We start from the raw sequence: 22,244 nt of genomic DNA, 5'->3' as shown, positions 1-22,244 counted from the left end.
CCACACTTGACGCCGCACAGACTGATCAACTAAATGCGGCAGCAATGTCGCTCCGTTTGCACACAGATTTACATACATACATATTTTACAAGTGTCTACTTGTCTAGCTGCAGGCGACAAGAGAGGCTCGTATTAATATGTAGTATCGATTGAAATCTTTTGTTTTCCCCAGTAACACTTTTTTTTTTTGTTACTTTTGTTATGACTTTCGTTTTTATGACATTGTTACTATATTGCTGCAATATGCTGATTACTTTGTTATTGTTGCACTATGTTGGCACTATACAAATTGTTAAATCGTTTTCTAGGTTACTTCAAGTGGGAAATTGCAGTCTTTTATATGCAAGAAAAGTGTAAGTGTTGCAGGAGAATAATGGCGCAAGAAAATTTAGGAATAATAAAAATATTATTTATTTATTTATATTATTTATTTAAAAAAAAAATAAATAATTGGCGCGTACACTTCTGTTAGGTGTTTGGCCGAGCTCCTCCTCCTATTTGTGGTGTGCGTCTTGATGTTATTCCATAAATGGAGGGACCTACAGTTTCAAGCCGACTCCGAACGGCAGATATTTTTATGAGGAGCTTTTTTATGGCAGAAATACACTCGGAGGTTTGCCATTGCCTGCCGAGGGGCGACCGCTATTAGAAAAATGTTTTTATTAATTTTGCTGTCACCGTGATTCGAACCAACGACCTCTCAGTGAATTCCGAATGGTGATCACGCACCAACCCATTCGGCTACGGCGGCCGGATTTAATATGGTCTTACAGATGCAGCCATAATTTAAATATGGTCTTACAGATGCAGCCTCATTTCTTAAATAAGAAGTAAAATAACAAATGTTATTGTATAAAGGGTATTTCAAGGACCTAAACGTCAACGACACCGTTGGGCTTCTTTAGGGTTATTTGAAAGAAGAGGTATACGTCGATAAACCAGCAACAATTCAAGAGCTAAAGGATGAGATAATTCGGCACACTAATGGCATAGAGCCTCAATTATGCCTGAGCATCATCGAAAATTTGGACCACCCGATGGAGGTGTGCCGCCAAAGCCGCTGCGGCCATTTGGCCGATATTTCATTCCAAACATAATTGGGCTATACCAATATTATCATAATAAAGACAAATGACAATAATTTCCTAAAAAAATTGTATTTCATTCAAAATCAATACCGGCCCTTAAAACTTAACCACCCTTTATATAACTGAAAAAATAATGCGGCCTCGGCGGCTATTTGGCCGATATTTCATTCCATAAATAATTAAGCCATACCAATATTACCATAATAAAGACACATGACAATAATTACCTAAAAAATTGTATTTTATTCAAAATCAATACCGGCTCTTAAAACTTAACCACTCTTTATATAACTGAAAAAAATAATGCAAGCGCTCAAAAACATTTCTGGTATTTTGAAGAAAGAAAACTTTTCAAACAACTAAAAAATCTACTACGACTGCACAAATGAAATATCTAACCCGAAATTCAAAAACTGCATCAATTTTTTGACCCAAATGACCTTCTTCAGCGCTACGATTTCGCTTCGAATACCGAGCTCTCTTTTAATCAATTCCCGCTTCCTTACTTACATTTTTCAAAAAATATTATAAAAAAATTGCCGTTTCATATGAAATATGTGCAAAAGTAAAAAACAAAAGAAAAAACATACAATCCTCGCAAAGGTCATTGATTTCAGCTTAGCAGCGCAACCAACCAGTGCAACTCCTCTGCCAACCAACGAAGCACCATTTGAAACGCTCACAGTAAGAAAGGCATATCGCGTAGCGTTAGAAAACGAAACATGCTGAGAGGGTTGCAGCAAACCAAACAGACTGCTAAAAACCGCATTGAGTTAATGTGAGTCGTTGCTGCTGCTGGTAGTGGTGGTGGTAGGGTAGGTTAGTTGCCCTGCTAGCGGACGTGCTGCTCAAGGTACGGCTGCCGTAAAAAGTACATATTTGCGGATAAGGTAGTGCCTAGAGGGCAAATACTATAGCGCAATGTGTGTGTGTATATTTATATTGCATTTGTGTTTGTGCTCCACGCTAAGGTATGTGCTGTGTGTCAAAGATGTCTGACTTAGCGGGAGACTTTTTTATTTATGTGATTTCAAGATATGCCAAATTTCTTATACAATTTTTTCTTACCTTTTTTCTTCAGATTAAAAAAGTGAAAATTTGCAAGGTAAGAGTGAAATACAAAATTGCTGCAATTCACAGTGGAAATAAAAATCAATAAAAAGTGCCGAAAGTGCAAGAAAAATAAGTACAAGCAAGAGCGCAGTGGTGGCACATGAAAGGCAGCAAAAGTGGAATTTCGATTACCTACTACATATGTACATACAAACATACATACATTCATACTCAAGTTGAAGAAAAGATAAGTGGAAAATGTAGAATTTCATGAACACGCGATTTGCAAAACGAAAAGGTGTAAAAAATTAAAAAGAATAAAGCGAAACAATTTTAAGCAAAGCCAGAGCTACAACAGAAGCCAACGAAAGCTCAAGAAAATATAAATAAAAAGGCAAGAGCGAGTACTTTTTGTAAAAAAATGTCAGTGAAGAATTTTACTCAAATATGAGATATGAGGATTGCTACCTTAATTGCGAAATCGCCATGCGATATCAGTATTTGTTATAAAGAGTCTTTCAATATACGCGCTTAGATGTAAAAATTTAGCTTCTTTCAGATTTCACTATTTCTATTAAAATATTGTCAACAATTCATCTTCTTCTTGATTGGTGCGATAACCACTTACGCGATTTTGGCCGAGTTTAACAAAGCGCACCAGTCGTTTCTTTCTGGTGCTAACCAGCGCCAGTTGGACACACCAAGCGAAGCCAAGTCCAAGCCGCTGGATCTGTATAATCACATCATTTAAATGTTCGCCACGAACAGGTGGTCTGCAGGTAGAATCAGCCAAACGTTCGATTCATGAATGCCTGTTTGTTGAAAACGTCGAGTTGTCGATGCTGAAGGTTGTTTAGCAACACTTTGCGCTATAGCAGCATTATTCTCAACAGAGCGTCCAATTTTTCCTCTGTCAATCTTTTTTCTATCCTCGACAGCACCAGTTTCTTGATATTTTTCGCCAACCTTTGGATTGTTGACTCATTCGGACGATTATTTCCACCAAAAAATCACGAATTTTGTGATATTTTGTTCTTAAAGATCGACCATTTTCATCACAAGTTTCTATAATTTAATGCGTTGTTTTATCGTGTAAAATTGTACATCTGTCTACTTGACAAATATCAAAAATGGCTAGAAATATTTTGTCATCTTTTGGAATGAATAAGTACTGTCTATCAATTATTCACTACTGACATCTAGGCGTCACTCTTGAAAGAACCTTCATAATCCATCTCCATGAGCATCAGTGACCTTTCGCATGCGTTTCAACTAACTTCTGAGGAATGGGCTTTTTTTTAAGCGAGTGCCATTGTAATGCATCCAATGCGAAAAAAATAATTTTGTCAGCCAAATGTTTATTCAATTTTAAATGTATACTGGTAAATCTATTACGCAACCACAGCTCAATCTTACGCTATGCCACATGATGATCTTGCAATATCAGTTCACGCATAGTAACGACTTTTTCTGGCACAACTGTGTGTGACCACGATTGCCGTCCGAAAGCCAATGAAGCACAACGTCTCTGCATCATCCAAAGAGGAAGCGAAAGAAACCGAGAAGCTTAGCGGCGCACTTTGTTTGCCCTAAACTGCCTTGAAATCCATAGCAAATCAGCGCTCGGAAATGAATCTTTCAAGTCCATGTCATCAACAACATAAATATTTGTCGCATGTCAGAACATTTTCAGTACGATTGCTTTTAAAATTGTCCAAACTCACGCTGGAAATATCAGATTTTGCATATTCTCTCTGGTCTTTTGCAATATTTCGAAATTAAGTTAGCAACCTTCACAAGCTTAAAGGTATCCTTTCCTCGCCTTAAGAGAAATTTATACATGTATGCACACATACATGTATATGTGTATGTATAGTAAAATATACTGCAAAATGCTTTGTAGACTTTTATTTGACTATTGGTAAAATGATGTCGAGCGCTCAAAAAACAAATTGCACGCATTGCAGGCAAAAAAACTAGGTTAAGTGAAATTAAAAAAGTTTTGCAAGGAAAATAAATTTGTTTTATTCGACTAAAATTGAAAATAATTTATATTACTATCGCAGCCTGAGCAAGAAGACGACATTAAAAGCTAAATGTAAAGGCATTTTTTAACTTCCGTTTTATTTTTGAAACTACAAATACATGCAAAACTAATTTATGTCATCCTTTCTTCTACAAACACACGTTCACACAAGGATTTATGTATGTGAAATGATTACCTTGCATGGTTATTGGGCATTTTGCCAAATTCCACGCATTCATGGCACACAAGCGCCATAGCAACACTAATGAAGAGCCTTCAACTTTGAGCAAATGTGCCGCGCTTACCCTGCCTAGTCTCCGTCTCTAAACAAGTTGCGCCATACAAGTTTGTCTTTGAAGAAGCAAAAAAAAAAACAAAAATAGTTTTGGCACACAACAGTCATTTAGCTTTTTGTAGACTTGTGTGTTTTTGAAGGATCATCAAGGGCCTTCAAAGTTTGCTTTTCGTAAGTGGACTGCCATTTGGCATTACAGACTTGAGGTTTTCGCATAAATCAACTATTGTTTGACTTCCTAGTAAATCGGTATGCCAAAGCCTAAAGAGAGTAACTAAAAACAACAAAAATTAAAAAAGCACAAATAAAAAAATCTAAAAAAATAAGCAACAACAAAAAAAACATTTCTAATAACTACCCCATTCGTTGCACTCCTTAGCATAGCTTAGCTTCCCAGAACCCAATTGATAGTCGGTTGGTTTGTAATTTGATATGGTAATCGTCTGTATGGGTTGCCATTTTTCTGTGTCTTTGCGTGAACCCTATTATTTTCAAATGTTCCACAAAGTTTAGCTCCACTTCATTACCTCGGTTTTGTGTTTTTTATTATGCGCGCACTTCTTGCATTTCTCTTCTATTCTATGTGTGTGTTTGGCTTTTTCTTTACTACTGACCTACGTGACCTGCTTGTTTTCGCTGCTCTGCACATAAGCTCACTTTTTTTCGCATACACTTTGGCCGTATGTAATTACCACAGTCTGGCCATAAAATGCATAGCTTCAATAGCCAATACAGAAGAAGTGGGTTTTCTTTAACAATAGCGCTTACACTTTGCTATGCAAGTTTTCTTTCGCTTTTCCTTCTTTTCAAAGCATTCCGCAAATATTTGAGTTGGTGCCCAGCTGCTTGTACTGCCTTTCCACTCAACTATGTAGGCTGTCAGCCAGCACCAACTTTGTTAGTTTTTCTGTGTGAGTTTCAGAGTTTCCACTTTTTAGTCACCAAGCGCGTTTTATTATTTGTTAGATTTTTCGAACTCCAACCCATAGTTTTGAAATGATTTGCCTGCATCACTCCCATTATTACAGGCTCTGTTCTATTCCCTCTCCGAAACTATGCGTCAACACTCGCTTGGCATGCGCCCTGCATATTGAACAGGCTGACATTGAATTTATTTCGATGAGTTTCTTAACTATTGATTACTGCCTATACTTGTATTCTGCTACTGTACTTTTGTTCTTTGCACTCTTTATTTATTGTTCTTTTATATGACTTTTTCGTTCTCAAGATTTACATTGTTTTTCAATAATGTGTTGCACTGTGTTTCGGCGTTCTCCTGCATATTACGAGAAACACTGTTTATGTTGCTCACGTTTTCCTACTTTACTCGTTCTAATATGCTTTCGAAAAGCTTCTTGTTTTATTTGTTGACATTTGTTTTCTTCTTGTCTTATATGTCTACCACCGTTCACATTTTTTTAGTTTGCACGTGACTGTTTCACTATTACTCTTACTGCTGTTTCGTGTCTAGAGCTGTTAGTTTTTCGATTTGTTGTATTCTCAATACATTTATTTCCTCCTTCCTACAGCTTTTCATGTATTCCGTCAGCGTGTCTATTGGTGATGTCAGTTAGTTAAAAAATTTCGTGCGTGATTTCTTTGAAGCTACCACCCAGGTGCATACAGGCGCTGATGGTAGTAGTTAAAAAATGTGAGACCTTTTCTATACCCAACTTTTCTAGTTTTTCAAAAGAGTTATAAATATTCTCTACATACATAGATCAATACTTTGCAACGTAAAATTAAGTAAGGGGTCTTTCAAAAGTGACGCCTAGACGTCAGTAGTGAAAAATTCCTAGACGGTACGCTGTTTTATGCCGTCCTTAACATTTGTTTAGTAAAATAAAACAAAAAATAATTAAAACAAAAAATGGTCAATCTTTAAGCACAACGTAACACAAAATTCGTGATTTTTTTTTTGTGGCAATAATCGTTCGAATGAGTCGATCCAACGGTTAGCGAAAAATATCAAGAAGCTGGTGCTGTCGAGGATAGAAAAAGGATTAGCAAAGCAAATATTGGACGCTCTGTTGAGAATATTGCTGCTGTGACGAAAAGTTCCTGAACCTTCAACATCGATATTTGGATGTTTTCAACAATTCAACAAGCATTCATGAATCGACTATTGGCGAGTGGACTTTTTGGCGGATTTTACCTACAGACGTTATCATACAGGGCATTTAAATGATGTAATTTTTCACATATAATTGTTAAGCGCTGTATTTTGCATAAAAATAGCGAAACCTGAAAGATCTAAATTTTTACATATTTTATTTTAAAACAACAAATAGGCGCTTATTTCGAAATACCCTTTATTAGTAATTTTTCTTGAAGTATTCTTAAAGTTGTTTGCATTCATTTGACTCTCTCACACATTCTCACCTCAGTACTGAAATGTTGAAATCCAATTTACAATGCATAAACATTTTCACATCATCCGATTGTGACTTCATACAAACTTGGTGCAAAAACAATGGGTATGTGAAAAAAGAAACGAAGAAAGGCATTGGGCAAAGCATTGAAAATAAGCAGTCGCCGAATAAAGCAGCGCAAAAAAGGATTCAAAAGCTCAACAAAAGCACATAACGACATTGTATTGCCAGCGAACTGTGTAGAAAACTGAAGGGAGCAACTAAAGGAACAGCCAAAGAAGGCAGAAACAAGGTACAACTACGCATACGAAATAACAATAAATGCTGGAAATAAAAGACTTCTATTTTAAATAAATAAATACAAGCAAAAGCAAAGACGTGGAAAGACACTAAAGGTAATGCCACAAGGATTTGTGAGCACACAAGGACGGTACATATTAACATACGAGCTTGCATGGGTAAGTATATCACATAAAGGTGTATGAATGCAGTGCGGTGTCTATATTACGTATTTGCGAGCTCATCTCCAGACTAGCCGGAGGCTTTACATGCCATTCATGGTTAGAAAGGTGCGCGCAAGCCGCAAATAAACACTCGTTTGAGCAATTGAGGGTTTCGCAAGCGGGGACTGACATGCATACATACATGCATAGTATGTGCATACATATGTGTATCACGAATCATGTCAAAGCTGTGTAGAACAGCAACTCTATAGGGAAAGTCACAAGGGAGTCAGTCGTGCCATATAAGGAAAAGTATTTGGATGAAGCAGTAAGTAGCGCAAACAACAATCGGAAGTTAATCAGTAACAATGAGAAAAGAAAAAATACACACAGGAAATAAAAAGAAGTCGTATTTGAACCGTTTAATGTCAGCGATAGCGAAGTTAGGATGCAACCATGGCAGGCGGAAATGAGGAAGATGTCAGAGCGAGTGAGAGAAAGAGAGTGTGAGCGACAGTGTGCAGAGATAAAGGATGACAAAGGTGACATTTTTGTCACAATGACGCTGCACCACATTTTTTATGCTCTTATTTTATACGGCTTATTTTATTTTAGGCTTCCGCAAATGTTTTTTATATGCAAGAAAATTCGAAACATTTTATGTTGAAAAAAATTTTCAAATATCACCGCGATTTATGCGCGACTTCTAACTTGCACTTTATTGTAAATGGTGGTTAAGTTTCAAGGGCCGGTGTTAATTTTGTATAAAATAAAATAATTTTTTAGGAAATGATTGTCATTTGTCATCATATTATTATGATAATATTGGTATGGCTCAATTACGTATGGAACAAAATATCGGCTCTTGAATTGTTGCTGGCTTATTGACGTCGTACACCTTTTCTTTCAAATAACCCCAAAGAAAGAAGTCCAACGGTGTCGTTGACGTTTAGGTGCGGCTCACATTAAACATCGGCCCTTGAAATTTAACCACCCTTTACTAGAATTCAATGGGCTATAAAACAGCGTACTCAGAATTTTAATAAAAATTATAAATAAAACGCTAAAATATTGAATTCTTCAAATTTGTTAAATTTTTGTGAAATTTGGAACTTTGATTTGTTTAGCTTTTATTATACAATACAGTCAACTTTATTTTTATAATAAAATTACTCGTAAAATTTAGCATGAAAAACATCATTGATATTGTAAAAAATACAGGTACTTAATTATGTAACCACAAGAGTACATACGTACTGGTTTTTGTAGACATTTTCTTTTTCACATTTTATTGTTATCCTTTTTTATCTCACTTTTTCAACATTTCCACTTCTGTGGTCTTGTTAGCCATGTTAACATCATTTATGTGCTTTAAAATGTGACATTTGCACACATTTTCCCCCTCTTCCGCCGTTCAAATGCAACGGGGTGAAAAAAAACCAAATCGCATAAAAACACAGACAACTCTTGCAGCGTCAAGTGTCAATATTTGTCATAGCAGTTGCGATTTTACGCCCCTTTTACTCTTCAATTTGTCACATTTTCACTCTTGTTGACTTTTGTTTCAAACGCTGAGCGCTAATTTAACAGTTGAATGACCTAAAATGTGAAAGGAGCATTTAAGTTTGGAGAAGTGATGCATGAATGTTGGCTAAATTGTGCAGCAAATGGTTTTTTAGTGATTGGCAAAAGTTAGATAAAAAAATGTCATACGTGTTGCAGAAACTTTATTTAAAGTTTCAATATATTTTTAAATCTTAAATTTTTTTCTTTAAATTTATATCTTTTTTTATTTCTACTTTTTTTTTATTTTAAACACTTTTGCCTACTTTTTATTATATCCTTCTTTACATTGTACGCGAAATCAATTTACTCATTTTGTTTTTAAATTCTTTTTTTTATTTTAAAAAATTTTTTTAAATTTTTATCTTACATACATTCAAATTTTCACTAACTGCCAAAAATGTAATTTCGCGTATTTCAATGCAGCTTATGCGCTTTTATTCAAAAACTCTAACCTCTTTTTCACCAACCCCCTTTTCAATCTCTCGCTTTGTTAATCTCCTGCTGTACCAGAAATCGCAACAGCTATCTTTTTTCGAAACGCAATACCTTTCAGCGCCTTTTCACAATTACTCTGCGGTTTGTTCTCATGCAATTCTAATCAAATTTCAATCTATCAGCAATTTCGGTGCTATAAAAACTCCTAACTCAAAATGTATTGATTGATGACACGTGCGAGCTGCGCTGAGATGGGATTTCCACAGTGGCACATTTTCTAAAGGCTTAAGTAGCGCACGAAAGCAACATTAAGAATAACAAAAAAAAAATGTTTTTTTAATTTTTTAGGGTTAACAAACGCTCTTACTCAGCAGTGGTGAAAAAAGCAACCCGCCAATGCCTCAAAACTTTACTCATACAAAGTTCCTACAGCCAAAATCCAAAAAACGTAAATCTGCATCATTAATGCACTGTTACAAAAATCCATTACTATAGCATACAGAATTCGTTACACTATAAGCGAAAAGTGTATCAACATGAAATGAAAAAAAAATTAAGTAGCAAAGAGTTTGGTGAGCAGAAAAAAGGGCGTAATTGAAAGGGGTCCAACTAAAACGCTTTAAAAATGTGTAAATCCCGAATGCGCCTGCCACACTATTTCTTGCGGAATTTTCCCGTTTATCAATCATGTAATCGGATAATAATTGCGATTATGCCATCGTTTCATAGTCAGCTCAAACAACAAAACAAAGAACGAGAAGATGCGCGTAGCATTTGGCATAACGGAATGAATTTAACGCGACCCGAACTCTACACAAATTTCACACTCGCTCGATTGCACTTTCACTTTACAAGTCTACTGTGCTTTAGAGACAGGGTAAAATAGTGTACGCGTGCGTGTGTATGCGTCTGACCGAGAGTGAGTGTGAAATGTCATGCGGCGCATGCTACACTCGCTGCTTAGTTTCGTAAGTCCCTGTTCACACTATGGAAAAGTGAATGCACTTAATTTTCATTTTCGCACACTACAACAACAAGCCAGCCGTGCGTGCTGGGTAGTCGTAAATGCACCCCATACACACTTTTTGTTTTTTTTTGTTGTTTTGTTGCAATGAAAACAATATGCATGCGTGCACTCCCCCTCCACTAGTGAGTAGACGCATCAGGCTTCCTCTTCCCATTAACCGCTAACCACCCAAGTGGCCCTCTATAGCACTCTTGTATGTTTTTCTTTTTTGGCTTTTTTAATGTAATTTGGTGCACTCATTGGATGGCTGCAAAAGTAGGTTGGTGCTGCTGTTGAATGACAAATACTACTTTTTTATTCCAATTCTGTGAAATTCGTAGTGAAATATTCACATTTTCGCAATCTGTCATCACGTAGGGTAGAATTTGTGGCGTTTGCCCTAAAATAAGGTGTGTACCGCGCACTTAATGCAATTTTTACACTTACAAGCATGCACTTAAGCACTTACATGTGTATATCTGCATTCTAGTACAGTAAACTAGTGACAAAGTGTGATTTTCTTTTCTTTTTTTTTTTTTGAAATTTGCACTTTTCTCAGCTCGTCCATTTAGCGCTTTGTTCACAATAAACTAGTGTTGTTTTGTTGTTGTTTCTAGTGTTGCTCGCTGTCACATCAGCTATAACTTGTGATTTATTTATTTGTTTGCACACTTTTGTTAAGGGTTGCTGCTGTTAGTTCGCATAACTGTGGGGTGGGCATTTCTGTTTCTTCCCACTTGCTTTTGCTTTATTTTTTTATTTCCTACCATTTGTTCTCGCCTACCACACACACCCTGTCCGCCCAACATAATGCAAACATGCACTTCGCATTGTTACTTTTTGCTATTGTTGCAACTTTGCAACTTGCTTACTTTTGCAACGGCTTCACTCTTTCCGTCATCGGATAGCGTATACGATTTTACATTTATCACCCTCTGCACCCCAACACTATCGCTCACTTTTCTGGCAAATCACCCCTCGAATTTTCTAAACAATATCCGCAAAGAGGCGCGATACTTAAGTATTGTTTTGCTGGAAATCTTAATAAACGCAAATCTGAGAAATTCCTGCCAATTCATAGTAGTGGAAATATGCATGAATAGGCGCATGCGCACTTGGCAAATTGTAGGCCAAACTTCTGCTCCAATTTATAGTTCCCATCTTGGTATTATACACAAATTAAGGGTCGTTTAGTTATTTTGCACCTCTGTTTTATAAGAGAAACTTTTTCACGCCAAAAATTCACTCGGCGGCTTTTTGCTCTATTTGTCGATTGATGCTGCAAGTCTACAGTGCGCAATGAACTCAAGTCCAACCATATGGTAGTCATGTACAAACTCCTCGGCTAAGACAGCCGTCATACTAGTAGTGCCCACTTATTTGGACCAAAGTGCGAATTTGAAAAACAATAGGCTGCACTTTACCTTTTCACACATGGCTGTGAATACTCGCATTTTAGTCAACTCATTACAGTAAGTAAACTCATGCATAGAGTGTCAAACAAGTGGTGCATTGTTGCGCAATTTCATGCAAATATTAAATTGCAGTGACTTCACATTTTTTTAAAAGAGCTGTGCAGTAGTAGTTTTCAAACAACAAATTTGAATAGTTAGCGAAAGCAGAAATTATATTAAAAAAAATATTGGTGGTATGTCGTGAATATACGCTGCTTTGTTGAATCGGGTACAAATGTTCAATATAGTTTGAGAGCTTCTAAAAAAAATGCAGTATAGGCAATTTTCATTAATTTGTGAGAACTCTTGAAAAAATGATGCAGCGTTGCCAAATTTCATTTCGATATGAGAACTTATGGTAAATCATGCAGTGTTGCCACTTTTCATTATTTTTCAAATTTTTAGTTCAACATCAGCTTACTACTCATACATAGAGTGGCAAACAATTAGTGCATGGTTGCGCAATTTCCTGAAAATATTAAAGTACAGTGCCATTAGTGTGATTTTTAAACAACAAATTTTAAAAGCTAGCGAAGGGAGAAATTATGTAAGAAAAGTGGTGGTATTTTGAAGATATGTATGCTTATATTTGGTTTTTGGTGAATCGTACTTTCACTAAGCTGAGAGAACTCTTGAAAAAATGCCATGTTGTCACCAAATTTCATTTTAATATGAGAACATGTGGAAAACCCTGCGATGTTGCCAATTTTCACTGCTTATCAAATCTTTAATTCAACGACATTAGCTGTTTCTCTGAAAAGCTTCAGTGATAAGCAGCCTTTCGTCAATAAAAAAAGTATCTACAAAACAATCCGAAAAGCTCATCCGACTCGCGTTGCTCATTTAATTATGGTCTCATAAACCTTGTGTTCCAAAGTATCGTTCTCTACTGTATGTGTGATTTCTATGTACAGCAAGTTTAGAATGAATGACCTACGGAACATCGACCAAATGTCACACTCCGCTACTCCTACTTCAACCGACGGCCGATATTGGTTAAGAGACTGATGAAGTTCTTATTGATTTTACTTTATTTTCGTATATGTAATTTTATACAAAAAAAACACACAAAAAAAACAAATCAAGGCTTCTAAAATGTTTCTTTTTTCGAGATTTACACAACTCATTATTTTGTCCAGTGATTGATCTCACAAATGTAAATGTTATATGCAGAACAGTTAGTTGGAGTAATTCTCCTTACTATTATCAATCAACTAGTCCTTCAAAAAACACAAACCAGCCAGTTAGTTAATTTCCTTAGGCCTTAAATCGATTACTGGACAAAAAAAGCTCTTTATCGAAACTCTATTGATTACTTTTAGTTATGACCTTCTTTATATGATATTGAGATAACCAAAAGCAGGCAACGATTTCACAAATATGTAAAAAATCTTATAATCGTCATAATCTGGTGATAATCGAGTCAATGAACGAAAACTGACCTCGAAATAGTCCGCTAGCAGTTTGTAGCCTAACGTAGACAAAAAATCGCCTTTTCTAGTCAGCTGCAATAGAGCTGCAGTAAACAATTATTTGACAGTATATGCCATTTTTTTCATGTCGGTGTCTAGAACGCCTTTTCTTTTCACACTATTTGCACTGGCATCAGTACTTACATTCTTTTCCATGCATATGATCAGTACTGATCCTGCCCCCTTTTGAATAGTGTAAAATTTCCACAAATCACTTTATCACAAATCACAAACTCAATGGAGCCCAAATATGTAAAGCAAAGTCATGCTCATTATCACTGGGAAAATCGCAGTTTCATTATCATTTTGCAAGTGTTTATAAATCAAGCGATTTAGCTTGAAGCACAAAAAGTTCATATTATAAAAACAACACAAACATCAAATCACAAATCAATCACAAGCACGGGATCACCGAAGTCATTGGAATGCACGCCAGCATTGTTATCGTTCACAATTCGCCAGGTTTTCTTTCAAAAACACCGTTAAACGACGAAAACATACTTCAGACGCAAAACAAGAAGAAGAAAAATCCATTAACTTCAGCTACCAACCGAATCCGCCAGCGACTGTATTTAGCGTATCGCAAAGCGGGTTAAGATACGTAGGGCGCGAGTGCCAAAATCGCACTAAATTCAACGATTTTAAGCAAAAGCCTAATTAGCAAATTCATGTACTCATCTATAGACGACAAGTACACTAACACCTTGCCCGTGTCGGCGCGGTGTGGTGCTGAGAGGCGCTGAGGAACACCCCTAAAACAAAAATGTTAATTGGAAGTACACATTAATAAATTACTATATAATAAAAAAAAATTACTTTGTTCATTGTATTTACAAGTATGTATAAGTGAGAGGGGAGTGGGTGCGACAAATACCAACAAAAGAAAAATCAGAGAGATAAGCTCAACAAGCGCTCGATAGGTCTGAAAGTGTTTTGCGGGCATTGTGTGGTATGTGTTCGTGTGAGTGTGTATAGCGAGCAGCTTGCCTTCCAACACCCCTTTCAAACTCACTTGAGTTTTTGTGCCTTTTTGCTTTGCTTTTTTGCATTTTTTCTCACCTGTGCTTTATCGTTATAGGTACTTTTTTCACTTCAACAAAGCAACGCCCCAAATATCGCTAATCGCCGCGAATTGATTACCGATGGCTAGTGGACAACTCTTTTTTAATAGCAACAAATGATATTTACTGTCTGTTGTTTTGCTGATGATAACTTAAGCCGCGCAGCGCAGCGAGTATTTGACAGCACGTGCTATTCACGTTCCTGCCGAGTGCCAAGCGAATTGCCAACTCATATACCCCACGCGCCGTTAGTGTGTATGTGCATATGTGTATTGCTGCAATTCGTAAGGGGCTTGTTTTTCTATGAACTTTATGATCTTGTATGCAACGTAAATTCGAAACTTTCCAGCGTGCGCTGGTGGCGAAATAGTAATATATGTATATATGTATATGTATGTGATTCCACTATGCGACTTAGCTCACTCGTGACTGTTTAAAACACCAAACAAGCTACTGTCCGCAGCCAGCAAACCTAATTAATTTACTCGTAATTAATTATTCGCTAAATTCCTAACATTCTCAGGAATCTAACGAATTGGCGCATGCCTCGTACAGTAATTGATTATCTACTTATATCAAAAAAAAGTTATCTGATAGATATGGTTATGTGCATATACTTGTCTACAAAGCGCCTTAATCTTGACAGTCCAATTCAACATATCGCATTAGGAATGTAGACAGCAGACGTTTGAGCCACAATTCGTTATGAGTACTTATAGAGTAACGTGAGCATGATTTTCGTTATTTTTAGTGCAAAATACTAATTTGTCGCTAGCTACCAAATTATTTATGAATACTTTTTCTCATCAATTTTATAACTAGTTCTTCTGCCAGTCCCTAATCCAGTTTACTTTTTCATATTTTTATTTCCTACTACTTGCATTTGTACATATTTATAACACCGCTTTTTTTTTTAATGAGTTCATTTGCTATTTATATTGATTTTGGCTCTACAATTTTCGTTTAATTTAGTTTTGTGAAATTCCTCAAGGATTTGCGAATTTAATTATTATATTATTAGGTGCATTTTGGGCCTTTGTGCAAAAAGCGTAAATATCGCGCTTTGTGAGCAAACAAATAAATAACCGAAAAATGTGAAAATGTGCTATAGGAATAGCGACTAAGTAAATAAGAAAACTAAATAAAGCCAAAAAAGTGCAAGTGCGCTCACGAAGCCTGTGTTGGCGCTAATGAACGATAATCAAAATCGTAAAGGTGGTTTTAGGATTTGCGAAAGACGTATTTGTGCAAACACATTTAGGCATTCCATGGAGGGCAGATATATTATTCGGAAAGATTTTGGTATAAATACGTACGTATGTGTGTATGTAAGTATGAAAGTGTATTGCAGTGAAATCACAATGGTGCAGTTGGCACAATAAAGTTTAAATTTTATTGCGGGAAAATTTGAGGGAAATACAATAAAATTAAGGTAATATTGAAATAAAATAAAATAAAATAAAATAAAATAAAATAAAATAAAATAAAATAAAATCAAATCAAATCAAATCAAATCAAATCAAATCAAATCAAATCAAATCAAATCAAATCAAATCAAATCAAATCAAATCAAATCAAATCAAATCAAATCAAATCAAATCAAATCAAATCAAATCAAATCAAATCAAATCAAATCAAATCAAATCAAATCAAATCAAATCAAATCAAATCAAATCAAATCAAATCAAATCAAATCAAATCAAATCAAATCAAATCAAATCAAATCAAATCAAATCAAATCAAATCAAATCACATCAAATAAAATAAAAACGAAAATAAATTCAAACTAAATGAAATTAAATAAAGCAAAATAACGTAAAATAAAATAAAGTAAAGGAAAGTAAAATAAAATAAGTTAAAAGAAAACAAAATAAATTTAAGCCAAAAGAAATTTAAGCAAATAAATTAAAAAAATTTAATGAAATTAAATAAAATAACAAAAAATAAAAAATAGTTAAATAAAGGAAAGTGAAGTAAATAAAAACCAAGTAAAATAAAATAAAACTAATAATTAAAATTAAATTAAAATAAAATAAAACAAAACGAAATTAAGTTAAATTTAATTTAAAACAAGTAAAACAAAAAAATAAATAATATGAATAAATATTAAAATAAAAGAAAACGAATGAAATTTAAATAAAATAAAAGAAATGAATTAAATTTAAATAAAATGAATTAAATTTAAATGTAAAATAAAATAAAATGAAATAGAGAAAACTAAAACGGAGCAAAATTTAATAAAATAAAAACGGAAAATAATTTTAATCCGAGTTAAATAAAAAGATAAAATTAAATCAATTTAAAATAAAACCAATTAAAACAAAATTAAAATTAAAAAGTTTAAATAAATTTAAGGCAAATGAAAATCGATTTATTTAAATAATATCACATAAAAAGTTAAATAACATAAAAAAATAAAATAAAATGAATCAAAACAAAATACTTAAACAAAAAGTAAATTTAAAAAATGTATTCAATTATAATAACATAAAATAAAACAAAACTAAGCAAAATTAAACAAATAAATTAAAAATATGTAATTAAAAAAATACGTCAATGTCAGAAACAAAACATTTTTGTACAGAACAGGTGAAGGAATGACGCAAATGCCCAGCCCTGAAGCATCATATCTCGGTGCGGCAAATCGCTTTCTATCAGAAACTCTTTCGTGGTAGAAATGCACTTAGCGGCTTGCCTGTAGTTACGAACGCTGGCATCAAATCTTCGAATATCTGACTGCATTAATATTTCTCTTCTTATGCATATATACAATATATAATATATAATGTTTCCCATATATATTTCCCCTGCTTCATTGTTTGATAATTAATCAACTACAAATTGCATAGCGCCTTATCAGCTATTTCACTCCGTTGGTTTCTTCTTATCATTATTATCTTTCAGCAAATGCGCGACAATAACGTCATTGCCCCCATGTTACGCTGCGCCTTAATCCCCCATACCAGTTCGCCTACTACCAATATTAAAAGACATTTCAAAGGTGTTCCCTCAAAATTTCCCCACTGCAATCGAATTCTGGCATAGCGATCAATAGGATCTCAATCAATGCAATGTCATTTGGGCTGAATGCAAATTCGTTTACAATGATTGCTGTACTATACTTATTTATAATATATATATACCTACATGTATAGTGATATATGAGATATTTATTTTTTTATTCAAATTATAATTTATGAACTTAGAATTGCGCGCGTCTTACAGCTAAGAGTGAGTATTTTATTTAAAATTACTATAAATCTAAGTTTGAAACTTGTAAAATTTACAGCCAAAGAATTTGAAAATAAGTTAGCTGCACTTCAAGCTCTCAATCTGGGAGTATGAGAAGAAGTAGTTTTAACTCGCTCTAGAAAGAGAAGATCGTTACTCCGAAGGCTTTCTACGGGAATATGCAAACAAATGAAGAAACGAAAAGTCAGACGCTGCACTTATAATGACAAACGAAAAAGTGAGTGCAAAAATAAATTCTCCAGCTTTTACTATTTTCATGCACTCACAACCTTTCTTTTTGCCTTACGCTCTTCATTGTTATTGTACCACTTGGAGACAATAAAACATTTGCAGTGAGAAATAATCGAAATCATTGCTTGGAAATTTTCTTAAATATTGACCTACATCACAAGAGCACTCAGTAACTGTAGACTAGTAGGTACACACGTTCTCAGCAACATGCTTTTTATTCAAGTGGATGTAAATAAAATAAAAAAATATAATAAATAATTCGTATACATTTTTTCTAATATAATGTCAACGTTAAAAGAAAACGTACTCCACATATTGACAAGTTTTGACTATTCATTTATTTACTTTTTAATTATCCTTTATAAAAGCAAAAAAAACACTTAAAGAAAAGTTTCGAACTTTGCATAAAATTTGAAAAAATTCGGTAAATTTACATTAAAATTTCAAAATTTATACACAGAATTTTTAGCACATTTTCGTGAATACAGTTTTAAAGACCATTGAATTTTGAGTGCAAGTTTCAAGTGGTTCAAAATTCGCGTTGATTTTTGATAATTTTTTCTGCTAACAGTATTGCGTCTTTTCTTCCACTTAAAAGAAATTTTGTGTAGGCGTTCATGAAGAAAATGCCAAAGGCCGCTACCGAAAAAAATTCTCAAAAATTAATGTGATTTTTGATCTAATTGAAACTTGCACTTTATTGTACCAGAATTCTGGTTCTATAAAACTGCTTTCCGATCAAAAATTCTTGAAAATTTAATGAAAATGCGTTGATTTTTTTATTTGCAAATTACTTAAAACAACATTTAATGAGCTATAAAACTGCATACTTGAATAATTTTCCGAAATTCTGGGTAAAAAGTTTGAAATTTTTGATGGAAATTTGCCGAATTCTTAAAATTTTTATAAAAAGTTTGAAAATTTGCTTTATACGAACTTCGTGTTTTTATAAAAGAATAAAAAAAGAAGAATAGAGTAAATGAGTAGCCAAAACTTATCAATATGTAGAGTACGCTTTCTTTTGACGTTGACTGTCTATGCAGAGTAATGAGTTGACAATAAAATAATTTCGCTTTTCGCAAAAAGATGGTGGGGGAGGTGTTTTTGAAGGAAGTTAAAATTTTTATTTTTTGCTGTACTTGAAAAAAATGTGTTTTTTTTTTTGTTGTTTTTCTTGTATCAAAAACTCGAAATTACTTGTTTCACAACAAAATTTGTACTTTAACTTGTAGACATCTGAGTTACAATCGGTTTGAGTTTATACCTATATATGTAAGTATGAATATGATTTTTTTTTATATACATATAAACATAATATCAGCACGCAATTGTGATAAGTGGCAATCATTACTTTTCTCTTTTAAGATTTTGTTTATATATTAAAAAAAATCTCTTTTTCACTTTTAAATTGTGGAGTACAATCAATCGGTCCAACCATCTTGTCTAAACAATAAGATAAGATAAGCTTATAGTAAACTTTGTTATATTTTTAATTAAAATTCTTGGTTATGCGACAATTTATAATTACGCCAATTGTACACGAGAAGTATAAATCAATATGCATAGAGTTAATACTCGTGCCATTTAATCGAACGAAGTCAATGAGTCGATAATGAGTGCTCTAAAAAATAGCGCCTGCATTCCAGGATGCCTTTCAGACATAAAAATACTCAAAAACCAATATCGAAGATCATCTAGCGCGTACATAAACTTGAGCCAATCAATCATCTGATTTAGCTGCGTGTACGTAGCGGCTATTCAATAAACTTAAAGGATCACCTCAATCATCTGGTTTAGCTAGCTATGCAATAAACTAAAAGGAACACTGAGTCGAGTACATAGAAGAGATTCAAACTATATCGCTGCGACTGTTCGACTCGATTGCTAGAACTGGAGGCTGTTTGGAAAATGGAGTTCAACAACAGTTTTGAGGATTCTAAAAAAAGTTGGTATAGGTGGATTTTGGCGGAGGCTTCAAAAGTGACTTAACAAATTCGGAAAAATAAAGCAAGACATTGTAACTTTTGAATTTTATTACCGCACAAGAGATTCACGCTTTACGGTGATATCAAAAATTGCGCCTAATTTAAAACACAGGCTCCTAATGTGACTCCGTTACTGCCACCTAACACTTTTATTACCCACACTGTACATATGTATGCATGTATAAGTACACCCGTCCCTGCCCATGTGATGCGTGCCAAATTCGCAAATTCTGCGCCAATTGTGCACCATTCGAAGTGTCTCGATTAGGTCTACTTCTTGTCGCTACTTTTTTTAAACAAAATCATAAAAATTAATCAAGCACTTTGTGCTGGCTATAAATTAATTTCAAATTATATGAGATTTGCGCGCGTATGTGTACGGAAGGTAATGCTAGGATTGGCAGTTTAAGTGCAGGAAAAGGTAAAGATTTTCAATTCGAAATGTCATTTTTTTTTTGCAATGCAATTAATTCATATAAGACATTAAATCCGGTGAGGATTTAGTCGAAATTATCAGTTTTCTACGAAAATTTATTTTTAGCTCTATACTTATGTACAATTTTACCCGTTAACACCCTTCCCCCTTAGATTTATTAGCCACTTAAACTTTGATCAGCACGTTCTCTGGTATCTCCGCGGCACGTTGACTTGATTTGTTTTTTTTCCTTCTGCCAATTGTACTCGCACTTACTTTACTTACTGTGCATATTTGTTTTTGACATATTTGTAGTGAAGTGGCTCTGATTAGGCTAAAAAAGGGGGTTCTTGGCGTTAGTAACATTTGAAAATTAATGCCTCGCAACTGTATGATTTTTTATTATCTGAATTTCGTGATATTTTCAATTTGTTTTATAGATTATTTTGGTATGCGAACATTTAGCGAAAATTATTAATTTAAGAAATGAGAGAGTCTGTGTGTTGTTTTTTTTGTTTGTGAAACCTGCGTGCACATCTGTAAAGATGTATGTATGTATATTTTTTATAGGTTTTGTAGGGCTCCTCCTTTTGAATTAACTTAATTTCCCCTAACATTTTGATTGACATTTGGCAAAAGAGTATCGCTGTGAAAAATTTTATGGCGAAATGATTTGAAGCTTTGTGGAATTGGCTGATGAAATTCGGTAGTTGCAGTAGTAATAGCAAGTAATCGTATTGAAGTCGATGAAGGAGCATGCAGCGCGCAGTGATTTTTGGCGAAACACATTTTACAGGGTCTACCAAGTTCGAGTTTTTTTTAACAGCATTCTATTGTGATAGCTGTCACGGTTCGATGGCATCCAGTTTGAAAAATGTTGAATGGAAAATCTACAATTTACTAAAATTGTGCTTGATTTCAATTGAAAAGATTAAAAAATAATAATAATCAACTACGAAAATTGTAGTTCAGTGAAAACTGTGAATATTTTCGGTCATTATAATCATTAAACAGGGTCTGTGGTGGTAAAAAAGTGAACAAAAAATTTTGAGTTGACTGGCCCGTTGCAAGACATGAAACAGCGATACGCGACAGACCCGGCCTTTCAATTGAAAAAGTCGCTTATGTAAGGCAGCATTGAAAGAAGAGCACTGGACATCAAATTTTGTCGATTGAACAGCCGTCATAGCTAATAAGCCTAATTTCAAGAAGTGTAATGAATATGCAAAATTTGATCCTTAAGACTTACAAGCTTCATTATGTGCAAGAATTGAAGTCACGCGACCAAAAACATCGTCGAAAAGTTTTTAATTTCATAAAAAAATTATTTTTTTAATTAAAAGCAAAAAAATGTAAAAAAATATTTTAAAAAATACTAAGAAAATATTTAAAAAAAGTTAAAAAATAAATAAAACAAAAAGAAAATAATTTTTTTTCAATAAAACAAAAATATTAAAAAAAAAATAAAAAAGCGGAAGATTTTGCTAAAAAACACATCTTCTCAACTGAAGCTCAATTCGCTTTGACATTTACGTACCCGAAACAATTATTGGAAATGGACGGCGATATGTTGAGATGCCTTTGCTCTCCTCTAATATTATTTGTATTTTATTTATTCGTTTCTTTATTTATTCCTACTAAATCTAGAAATGCATGACTTCTTACAGACTACAACAAAAATACTTAATGATTTGATACCACTTATCTACAAACTTATACAAGGTGGCGCGCAATTAAACATCAATTTTGTCTTGAAAAACTTTTTCACTAATAGGTCTATGGATAAGTTCGTGCGGTTTTACAACAGATGGCGTAACTTGATTATTATTCCATCGATCCACATTTCCAAACATTCATTGGAGAGCTACTGTCGTAAGGCACAAACGTCAGTATAAGTTTTTTATTTGAAGCGTAAACAACAATATTTTTACCACACTTGAAAATGTCGAATTTCGTGCCAAATAATGTGTTTTTGCGGGGAATTCTTCTTCATTATTTTAATATGAAGAAAAAAGCAGCCGAAAGTCATCGTATCTTGGTGGAAGTTTATGGTGAGCATGCTCTAGCTGAGCGAACGTGCCAGAAGTGGT

General features: G+C 34.1%; 1 protein-coding gene across 2 annotated transcripts in view; it reads right to left on the bottom strand.

Annotated features, from left to right (window-relative positions):
• LOC129246348 (uncharacterized protein DDB_G0283357) overlaps positions 1–22,244 on the bottom strand; it is a 69,276-nt gene that overhangs the window by 21,923 nt on the left and 25,109 nt on the right. Inside the window, exon 1 of one of the 2 annotated variants that reach the window (XM_054885097.1) lies at positions 13,355–13,805. The exons of the other annotated variant lie outside the window; for it this stretch is intronic. Coding sequence (XP_054741072.1) covers positions 13,355–13,356 — 2 coding nt within the window. The 5' untranslated portion in view covers positions 13,357–13,805. Of the gene's footprint in view, positions 1–13,354; positions 13,806–22,244 lie in introns of those variants that run through there. 2 annotated transcript variants of the gene reach the window in all.

Source organism: Anastrepha obliqua, chromosome 4 (genome assembly GCF_027943255.1).
Source record: "Anastrepha obliqua isolate idAnaObli1 chromosome 4, idAnaObli1_1.0, whole genome shotgun sequence".
Taxonomy (NCBI): domain Eukaryota; kingdom Metazoa; phylum Arthropoda; class Insecta; order Diptera; family Tephritidae; genus Anastrepha; species Anastrepha obliqua.
The sequence above is the reverse complement of the archived record's forward strand: the minus strand, read 5'-3'. Positions and strand labels throughout refer to the sequence as shown.